Source organism: Buceros rhinoceros, unplaced genomic scaffold (assembly GCF_000710305.1).
Source record: "Buceros rhinoceros silvestris isolate BGI_N320 unplaced genomic scaffold, ASM71030v1 scaffold11410, whole genome shotgun sequence".
NCBI classification, from domain to species: Eukaryota; Metazoa; Chordata; class Aves; order Bucerotiformes; family Bucerotidae; genus Buceros; species Buceros rhinoceros.
The window spans coordinates 38,211-49,517 of record NW_010391361.1 but is presented as its reverse complement, the minus strand read 5'-3'; the positions used below and the strand labels follow the sequence as shown (position 1 = coordinate 49,517).

At 34.9% G+C, this 11,307-nt stretch overlaps 1 protein-coding gene across 1 annotated transcript in view; it reads right to left on the bottom strand.

The window, feature by feature from the left end:
• Nucleotides 1–7,327: 7,327 nt before the first annotated feature.
• LOC104498136 (calcium-activated potassium channel subunit alpha-1-like) overlaps nucleotides 7,328–11,307 on the bottom strand; it is a gene marked incomplete at its 3' end in the record, with an annotated part of 35,398 nt that continues 31,418 nt past the window's right edge. Inside the window, exons 9-10 of the mRNA XM_010141483.1 lie at nucleotides 9,273–9,342; nucleotides 7,328–7,483 (exon numbers count right to left, since the gene is read on the bottom strand). Coding sequence (XP_010139785.1) covers nucleotides 7,328–7,483; nucleotides 9,273–9,342 — 226 coding nt within the window. The remainder of the gene's footprint in view (nucleotides 7,484–9,272; nucleotides 9,343–11,307) is intronic.

Sequence of the window (11,307 nt, the reverse complement as noted above, 5' to 3'; positions counted from 1 at the left end):
ATAATATAGTATTTTATAGTATAACATGACTTTCATTGGAATTGGTTGTGGGGTTCACCAATATTCTCCCCAGGTTAAACTAGTTGAAAGGCGCCCTTTCAAAAGAATGTTCTAAAGAACAGAAGGATTGGAAACTTTTTAAGAAACCAGTGAAATATAAATTACAATGAATTTATTTCTTTTGTATTTTCTTCTGTTGATAGGCTGCCAAGTAACCAGTTAGTTTAGTTCAGGAGAAATAAACAACTGCAAGAATAAATTGCAATATGGAGATGTTCCAAATCATACACTCCCTGACAAGTGGGCTGCAATCAATCAAGAGAAATTTCTCCCATAGAAATTGTTTCACCAACAGAGACCATGTGGGATGCTAAAATGTATTTGTATTGTGTTATTCTCCACCACACACAGAGAAGTCACATCACATTTTTTATAACCCTTTTATTTATGTGAAGCTTGCAAATGTTGCTGATCAGCAGCTTTATACAGAAATGAGATAAAATGCAGGCTTGGTAGAAAATAAGAGTAACGATGGCAAGGACATACTTGTAACTTATGGTCCATTTTGTGGCTTTTTCTTAGATTGACTCCACCTGGAGTTAGAAAAAAAATATTCATACACATTATGTGTTTCTCCTTTCTACTTTCTTCCCTTGCTTGCTTTTTGTTAGGCAGATGGTCTTGATTTGGAGGAAGGAACTGCAGACCAGACTTCTTGTTAGGCATTCACCCTCAGTCAAGGGCCAAGAAAGGAGTGGAAAAAACCAAGCTCATTCACAAAGCAGTGATCAAGCTTCATAGATATTGGTTAGAGCTAAAATCAACCTTCATGAAGTGATCGGAATGTTTAAGGTATATTCTGTTAGGTTAACATGAAATGTTGATTCATGAATTTAAAGAATTGCTCATATTTGGGATGCTATAAAATGTTATGATAAGATAATGATAATAACTGACTAAAGATGATCTTTGTATTTTATCTCTGCTTGAACCATGAAGTTATCCCTGTGATTTTAAAGTGATGTTTACCTCCCTGGTATTTTTTGAAAGGCAGTACCTGCTGGTCTGCTAGAAATTATGCAATTATTAAGAACCCCAGTGTCCAACATTTCTTTCCTAATTCCTCGAGTCTTGCAGTCACCCTAAGTTTTAACAGAGTAAGGTTCCACAGATAAACATAATCAGTTTCTCCCATAACCCATGTCAGTAAGGAATTTAAAAATCCTTAAAGTGACTTTAGGACTCATTGTGTTCTTGACTAATTTAAGCCTTTGTGATGATATTTGACATCTGTTGATGCAGTTTACTCAAAAACTGAATCCCTAAACAAATCTGATTCTTCATAATTTTCCTTTAAAATACTTAACCATAACTTGAATGATTGTTGACCAGTCCATCTCCATTAGTATTGTCAGGTAAAACCCCCAAAACCTTAATATACTCAGCACTACCCCCAGCAATGTAATTATCAGGAGCTCTGTAGCTCTAAATGATATATGTTGTTCATAGCATTTGCTTCTTAGTGTAATTACATAAATAGTTACATGAAAGAGACTGAGTATATCTGAAATTAATAACAATACATATTCTCTTCTGTTGAGACCTAGGTCACGCTATCAAGACAGAGAACTAATGCCAGAATTTCAGTATGACCTAAATTTTTTTACTGCATTTTGCAAGGAAAAACAGAGAAAGCATGGTATGTTGTTTATAAATAAAAGGAAAGGGATACAATGGACATTCCTTTACAGCACAATGGAAGCAGCTGTAAACTCTGCTCCCTAGTATTGAATAAGTTCAGCTCATCACCATCAAGGAAAGGGCACACAACAGTACAAAGCCTTTGAGAAAAGTCTGAGATATTTGGAAGATCATCCACTTGATATTTTAAACATGTTTACTTTGATAACCCTAATTGAATAATAATAAAAAAACCCCACAAAAATTATAGTAAATTAATTAGTTAATTCTATTCATTATCTCTCCAGAATAACACTTGAATATTTTAATTCTGTTATTAAAGTAATCTTGCTTTATACTAACAGTTTAATTTTTTTTTGTTCAGCATGTGTTCCATTATGCAATATTTTGTCTAAGTGTGTGCAATGAATGGTCTTCCCAAAATTATAACTTTTGTATCAAAAAACTAAACAAAGTGCAAACAACATGGAAGTTGTTACCTATTTACTTTCTAAAAGACATATAAAATTTTCTCTTTAAAATGCCCAGAAGGCCACGTACAGAAATGTTTTGTAAAATATGTCTAAAAAATAACATCCACAGTGAGGCAATTTTCTTGACCCCTTGACAAGCTGTTTTCATTTACTTCCATCTAATACAGGGACTTCTGGCTCCCCCCAGGCTCAGAACACTTCCAGGACATCCTGACATTTACTTTTACAATTCTCCACAGCATTGTGGGTATTTTTCTAACAACATAAATGAGAATAAGAAGAAATTAAACAACAAATACTCTTGATTGGTAGTTGAAAAGAAGCTGTACATTGAAAGAAGGTTTTTTAAACATTTCCTCACATTCACCTATCACGCCCTTTCAGTCCACCCAAATTGCTTGTGTGAATGTCTGGTTCTAGTATGTGTTTAGATACAGATATAAAAGGCTGACATAAGTAATTGGCAGAAAGCAGTTCATACATTCCTAGCAAAGAATAAAGCTTCCTAGATTTACAGTCTTACAATTGAATTTCCTTAAGTATTATAAATTATCAACTACCTCTTTACTCAATTCCATTGTCTGCTTAAATCAAAGCTAACAAGTGTCCTTAGGGGTATAAAAATTTTATAACCTCAGCCAACTATTCCCACAGCTCTTTCTGTATGTGATAATGTTTTTTAAAACTGGTATGAAAAGAGTGTAACTTATAAAACATCAAATATGCTAATTAAGATAGCTCTGATTTCAAATGAGAGATATATGCACTTTTTCTTTGTATCATCTTGTAGTAGGTCAAAGCAGAAAGTGTATTATTGAAATATTATGACACCTAATTCTTCTTTAAATGCTGGCCTACGGGTTTGAACTTAAAGACAAACAGGCTATACTTTTAATACTTTCAAATTTATAAAGAAGGGCAGTATTTCAATCAAATCATAATGCAAAAGGTAGATTGGTGTTGATCCATTCAAACAACTGACTGAAAAACGCAGTCCATGGTAGGCAAACATACTCTTATCACAAGAACCGATACTAATTGTAAATAGCAAACAGTTTCCAACCACAAGAGTTTTTAATTCCTAGACTCAGTGATTAAAAATATTACATTCAGGAAGAACTTCTAGAGAATAAATGTCTCTGGTAACAGGCTACACCAATATGTGGTCTCAATTCTGTGAGGAGGATCAGGTAATCAGTTTATTACACAGCCTCACAATAAATTGAGAAGCTGCTTTTTGCTCCCACCCCTCTTTTAAAGTTTCCTTCATTTGAAGGAATTCATTGCGCATACCATAGTCTCGTACTTTAAAACAGTCCAAGGCAGCCTAGGTGGCCAAAAATAAATAGCAAAGCTGTTGATGTGTTCCATCAGTGCAGGTAAGCAGCTGACTCATGTAAATCTGTGTGGCTTTAACATGCGTCTCTTTGAGCCTGGACTAAACCAGAATGTAATGGAAGAAGAGGGCATTGCATATTTGTGGGCACAAGCAACAGCTGCCAAAAGAACTCACAGCACGTTTCTGCTCGCAAAGTAACTTAGAAGGGGAATTGAGACTGCTCTAGATAATTTGTCAGACCTGGATTGAGGTGTACTGTCCTACCAATAGAGCAAAGGTAAAACTCATTAGTTTGTGGACTTGTGTTACACTCAAGGACTGCATTCCACATTTTATTAATTTACACAAAAATAATAACTCACATTGGCTTGTACAGTTGTATACAGGGTCAAAACTTGACCACCTCTGCCTTTTATTCCATTTACTTACTTTTTGTAATGTTTTTCATATGGGTAGTGTTCTGGTATATATTTGCTAATCCAAACAATACAGAAATTGCAGTACAGGATAGTATTTCCATCTTTTTCTGAGGTTATGCAAGTAATAAAGAGTCCCAATTCCTTTATTAATACAATGATTAAGAGTGCGCTGTAAAATGTCTGGGCTATTGAAATATAGTTTACAGGTGTAAAGCTATGTTTCCTTAACATATCATTTGTTGTGCAATCTAGTTTTCTTCCTTTAAGCATATACAGAACCTTAATCTTTTTGAGCTGATTTCCTTTTTGTTCAGTTTGGTGCCACAGAGAACATAAAGATTCCATATGGGGTTACGTCACTAAAACCAAAAGGAAAATATGAGGAACAAATACAATATTTTGAAGTTTCTTAGTTTTACCTCTAGTGCTGGGCAGACTGCTTACACAGATCATTTTATAGTAAAGCAACATATAAAGAGTTACATGTATGCCTTGTCACCATGAATCACATTCATTCTGTTTGACTGAGCAAACATTTATGGCACAGTAAATCACTTACTAATCATGTTATAAAGGAGGAGGAACAAACACACATTTCAAGCTTTCTTTAAAAACTACTGAAGTTTCAGTACATTTTCCTGGCAATCTCCTAAACTCGTGGGAGGCTCTGCTAATAACCTTTGCAGAAGGAATTTATGAAGCTCTGACACTACTTAAGTCTAGATCTCTAAATGAAAAGAGGTGGGATTTTTTAGGGAATGAACATACTTCTTTGCAATAGAGTATTTTTTAACAATTGCAATCAGTGGAGTTGCTCTGCTACGTTACACTGTTGATTCACTGCTGCCATTCAGCTTACAGTTTTCTCTTTCAAATACAGTTTTTAGAGTGAGACAGCTTGGAGAAAGAACATCCTTTCAGCTAAATAAACAAAACCAAACCCTTCTTTTTGTCATCAATCAGGCTGAATTCTCATGAAGAAATATCAGTTCTTGTATGTTTATTTTGATCTAGATTTTAATATACTCTGAGATCTTCCGAAATTATGATATGCATTTTATTCTACCTGGAAAATTAATTCTTAAGTTAAGTAGCAGACATCTTTTTAACCAGTACTAACATAGTTTTGCATTCTCCCAATGTACTATTTTATTGCATTTTTTTCTCTCAGTGCCATTTGAAGATGACGTCCGAAGTAACACAAGTTAAGGTATATCTGCACACTATTCTTTTCATAACTGTATATAATCACAGACATAAAGCAAAACTGACATTGATCACTTCTTCCAAATCAAAATCATTGCTATTTTTATGCTTATTCTGTGTAAATAGAAGTACTGACATGGAATCTGAGTAGTGCCTTGCAAAGCTGAACCTTCAGCTTGTAAACTATTCATCAGTGAGACAGTCCAATCTGTCACTGTACTTAAATTATTATAATAATATCTTCTAAAATAAAAAAATATAGGATTGAAGGTGGGTAAGATAATGGCGTAAGTGGTTAGACACATTTTCTGGAAATATATTACCTTTACATTGCAGTTTTTGACTCATCTAAATGCTTTAATTACAAATCCAGTTCATACATGTGTGTGTATCCAGTACAGTTCCCCATAGTCAGACATTTGTATACCTTATCACTTTCTGAATCTCTTAATTTTCTCACTGCAAATTTAAATTTAGTATTAAAATAATTTGAATTAAGTCTGGGGCTTCTGTAGATACACATGTATTTGGATGTCCTTGAAAGAAAACTGATCTGTTCTGATTTTGGAACGACAGAAATTGAACAAAAGTTTCATGCCTACTTCTGATGTCAAGAGCAACTTCATAGAACAGGTTGCCTCAGTAACTGGGATGCATTAGGGTTGTCTGTTACAAATGTTTGAGACTCCGGAGAGTCTTGGGTTACCACACCAGGCAAGAGTGAGGGACACCAAAATGACTGGCAAGAAAGTATGAAGTTCATAGTAGATGAAGTTTTCTTTTGGGATATAAGTAGAAAGGAATAATATCAAAGTGACCACATGCTGAGGATTCGTAGACAATTACAGAACCACAGTTCACAGGATGTTAGGAGTTGGATGGGACCTCTGGAGATCACCTATTGCACCCCGCTGCTTAAGCAGGTTCACTTAGAGTAGGTTGGAGAGGATCATGTCCAGGCAGGTTTTAAGTATCTCCAGAGAATGAGACTTCACAATCTCTTTGGGCAGCCTGTTCCAGTGCTCTGCCACTCTCAAAGAATTTCCTAAGTTTTGTTTTACTGAAGTAAAAGAGCTTTTTCGTTTTTTCAGAAAATAGCAAACATTGCAATTGCAAACACTAAAGCATAGGACCCAAGCTTGTTTCCATATCAAAAACTGGCCTTTTTTTTTTTTTTTTTTTTTTTTACAATGTAATAGTAGAAGTATATAAAAAGTAATAAAGTAATAGTCTGGAATATCTTTGACACACAGGAGTTTGCTGTCTCCAAAGGACGTCTTAATAAGAATTTCAGGACTTCACAGAAGCAAATAAAAACTCACTGTCCTGCACTGACACGTGCACCTCTGTGAGAACAGTCCTGGCTTTCTCATCTGAGGACATTAGGCTTTTTTTTTATTAATTTTTTTTTTTTTTTTTTTGCTTACTTGCACAATGGACTTGAAGTGGACCATGGTCTACCTTGTACTGCAGTGTTTCCCATACCATTAAAGACACTCATAGGATTGGAAACTGACAATTCTTTATGTTAGGAATCAGCATGCCAGAAAGGCACAAGGAAGGAAGCACTGATTGCTACAATCAAGACCTTGGCCCCGTGAACTAGTACAGCTGCCATCTAATTCTAGGAATAACTGAGTTAAAATTTTGCCATGTAAGTCCAAAGGAGCTCTTTGACTGAGGAGAAACAAATACACAAATGGTGGTGTTAGGAAGTTCAGGCTTCAGATCCAACACACGTTCCTTATATACTCTCCCAGTCAGAGCTCCACTAGCCACTTGATGTGAAAGACCAAAATGATGAGTACTTTTTTTCTAGGCACTTTGTTGCTATATGGGACATATATAAATCATATTTGTGTTTTAGCAGCAGGGGCTTTTCTCATAGATAAATATGTGCTTTCTCTAAAACAAAGCAAAACACAAACCACCAGAAATATCTCCCTAGAAATGGATGATGCTCTGAAAAAATCATTTAAAGGCCAGCTCTTGCTCAATAACTTGACAGAACCTGGCTCATTGCCCAATTTGCAGCAGAGAACTTTTGTACACAAGTGTGTACTGGGATTTTTGTCTTACAAAATCTGTTAATGTGTTCCTGTCTGTTTCATATTTGAGTCATGTTCTCTACTCAACTCTCTGACAAACTGAACTGCAGACTAATACATTTTAACAAGACAAGACATTACCTTTATGAATGATCTCATAGAGAAGAGATTGGCTAACATCGTTGAAAGGCCTGGTGCCAGGCAGCTCTGGGCTATGAAACCCAGCTTGAGCTCAGCAAGACAGATTGCATCGTCCCCTTCTTTCCAGTTCCAGCTTGGGATATTTAGCAAATGGGCCTGGAAAACAAATAAACAAACAAAACATCCCATAGGTGAAGAACCAGAAATACTTCTTCAAAAACAGTGCAGTCCTGAAGGAGATAGCAGTTACAAAGAAAATAATTCACTGTCTTGACTTTTTCTGAGTAGGCAGAAGCACTCTTTTTTTAGAGGTATTTTAGTTTAATTCTATGCTAAGAAATGTTCCAGTCTTACCTATTATAGACAAAACCTTATATTTGTCAACTGGCTGTGTCACTCCGCCAGGCCTGAACAAGCCACAGAATGTTGTAAAGTTTTCTTTCCTTTCTGTATATTCCTTTTACAGCATTTGGAGCTACTCCCTGACTGATAAGGCACATAAATAATATACGGGAATCTAATATAAATTAGATTACAACTCATGCCAAGTTGCAACCTTTATAGGACATTGTCATTTACTAAGGTATACAACATCCTCTGTCTTTTCTATTTAATTCCTTCCTCTCTGAAGGACAGTACTTAACTTATGAAAACCCAGACTTTTTCCTAAGATTGCTATTTATAAGAATAGAATAAAGAAAATAGCTAATGAAGACACACCTCCAGTATTGACACTGGTCAATTCATATTGTTCGATTATTGAGATAACACTATTGATTCTCTCTTCAGTCTACCTTGTACATTTGCATAGACATAAGGAAACACAGAGACCTTCAAGCTTGATCCTGTCACAAGTTTACATAACAGTTCAGCATTTTGGTAATACCTATTCTTGAAGACACATTCATTGGAAAAAAAAAAAGAAAAATGCAGCATTTAAAAGCTCTTCCTCTCTGAACATGTTTAAAGCAGAGAAACACCTTGCTTTTATTCTAAAAAAAGACAGCTGCCTTCCATTCATGTACAGGAAGAGGACATCACAAACAACTGTAATTGCTCTTGTTCTAGCCAAAGTTTACAGGTATAAGGAGTTGTTAGTAGGCAAAGCTTATAGGTACCAGAATTATTGTGTATTCCATTGAATGAATGTCTACCCAGCCAAGCTTTTTCTCCAACACTGGGCAGTGGTTGATGCCTTTAGAAATAATAAGCAAGCAGGTCACATACGAGTAGTCTGTTCTCTGATATATTCTTTCTAGCCCTGTTAATCAGCAGTTTATAGATTTCCTTATCTCAGGATGGAATTAATTGACTTCATTGTATTTAAAGGCCACAGATTTATCATAAAAAATTTGCCAAATTCCTTTCTAAAGTGGATTTAGAATTTTAATCTCCACAATATTTTTAGCAACAAATTCAACTGAATTATGCTTTATATATAAAAAAAACCCCAATTTTATTTATTTTGTACCTGCTACTTGGCAATTTCAGGTCTAAATCGTCATGCAAGAAACGAAAAACGAATCTTCAATAAGACAATAATTCTAGGCATTTTTTTTTTAAGTATCCACAAAGAACTGACTTCAGATGACATGACTAGATACTACCAATTCATTTGGGTAGCTCTTGTGTAACAAGCTAAGGAAAATTTATAGAAGCTGAGTGGTTAAAAGCTCAGCTGGAATCAACAGCAACTATGGACACTGTAGCTTTGAGAATTAGACACTAGACAATTAATAAAAGTCAGGATTTTCTCGAGGTCCCTTGCATATATAAATAAAACTGAATAACCTTGTAACTGGATAACATGACAAGGTTTATTACGATGTTTTTGTTTGGTAAGAAAATTGCTTCCTATTACTAGAGTTAGAAAAATTGTGTATGAGTGAATACAACCTAGCAAAAAAAAAACTCTGGGGAGAGACCCTGTTGGTCATCACGTTACCTTATTGTGATACTGCAACATCTGAGTGATAATCCTTATCTTCGGATGATAATTCTTTATTGAAATAACTCTAAAAATAAAAGAAAATACAATTAACTTTTAGCTGGTGGAATATTTGACTAACTTATCTCAGTAGCTTTACTCTACTGTGTTGTCAAGTCCCACGATTAAAACTGTACCCTCTTACTCATCTGACTGTAAAGCATACCGATTGAACTCAGTCCGAAGCACTATTTACACCTAGTCAAATCCAGATAATAGTCATTGGCTAATACTAGAAATTGTTTGCTCTTACGGAATTTGCAGAAAAAGAGCCTTGTTTTAGCAGCTCCATTCAGCTACAGTACTTATTCTGTTAAGCAGATAATACACTTCCAATTATGTCATCTTCCGTGATTACCTTCATCTTTGAATCAACATAATTGATCAAGTTTTCCAATGATAAATGTCTGAAAATAATCCCTTTCTTTCTCTCTCTCTCTCTATTATTTATTTAGAGTTGCTAGGCATTCCTTTCATTTAAATACCTTGAATATTGATTTTGTTTGACACAAATCCACACGCAAATTCATCTTAATTTTTATGGGTTATTCCAAAGCTCAATAATGAAACTGATATGTGAATGTTGAATTTATAAAACACGAGGGTACTTGCATAATCTGCAGTTTGCCTATACTCAACTGTGTACAGATTAAAAGTGTCTGGAAAGAAAACTGTGTGAGAAATGAGAGAACTGATAACGTTATGAAGAGTGGAATATACAATTTAAAATGAAAAAAATGTTGGGCAAAATCAAAGAGAGGAACAGGTAAAAAAATTAAGTTCTGTATAAACAAACTAAAGGTAGCAAAAAACGAAACAAAAAATAATCTGAAATATTATGAAATCATAAGTCTCAGAAGTCTCTGAGTGCCATCACTGTTTACACTGCTGTTTTGTAGGAAGCATCTTGCAAACTGCTGGTCTGGCTTGTGTTTTGAAGAATATCAAAGCTAGCGTACGACACACATTAAAAAAGCTGTATGCGTGATTTTAATTTATGTTATCTTTGGAAGGAGAAAAAAGTTTTTCTTCTAATTTTTCATTTCTTGCTCAACATTTAATTAAATATTCAATATTGTTGGATTAAATTCATTTAAACATGAGAAAACACAAGAGAATTCCACTCTCAAAATAGCACTTTTGCATTTTATTACATTAAATGTATTAAATCTAATAAGGATGCACTAATTTGCAACTGGAATATTTTTAATGTATTTATGCAATTAATGTCAAAAGAAAGTGTCTTGCATTGCAACTCAAAAGAATGTTTGGAAAACTAAATGAGACACATTTAGCCCTGCACCTTCCACAGAAAGCCAGGGCCTTTGAGCACACTGAATTTTTTCCATAGGTGCAATTTTTTTTCCCCCCTTCTATTTCCCCCCTTCCTTCAATTCACAGTATTCAAACATCTGGCAGGCCAGTGAAACATTCATAACACTGGCCCATTCTATATTAGAGAATTTTTAATACATCATTGACATTTTAATTTTAAAAAGGAGAGCCTGGTCTCATTAAAACTAGGGTTGTATGAAAAAAACACAAAAAATTGAATGGTTTAGGATTGTTTTAACTCTAGCTGCCATCTACTGACTCTTCCTTCAGAGAATAGAAGGAAAGCAGACCTAGATCTAGTGGTTCCTAATGTAAGTGCCTTGTCAATCAAAATAAGCAGTGTAAAAAAAGGAGGATAGAGCTAGGAGACCACTGTATCATTACCATTATGAAGTGTATACCTTGCTAACCCCCAAAGAGTGCAATTACTTGTAGAAGCAAATACACTAAAGAGCAACAAAGTAGGAAGTGATTAAGGGTCCTTCTGTACCATGCAGTATTTACACTCATGTAAGAAACTGCTGCAACAACATAACTGTATTCCCTTTCATCTCATTTCTATTGGGAGTGCGTTAGCTATGAATACTTAAACCCTAGGTCCTGCAAAATTACTAAGAGGACCAAAGCTTGTGCTCCACGTGCCTCTTCTGACACACTC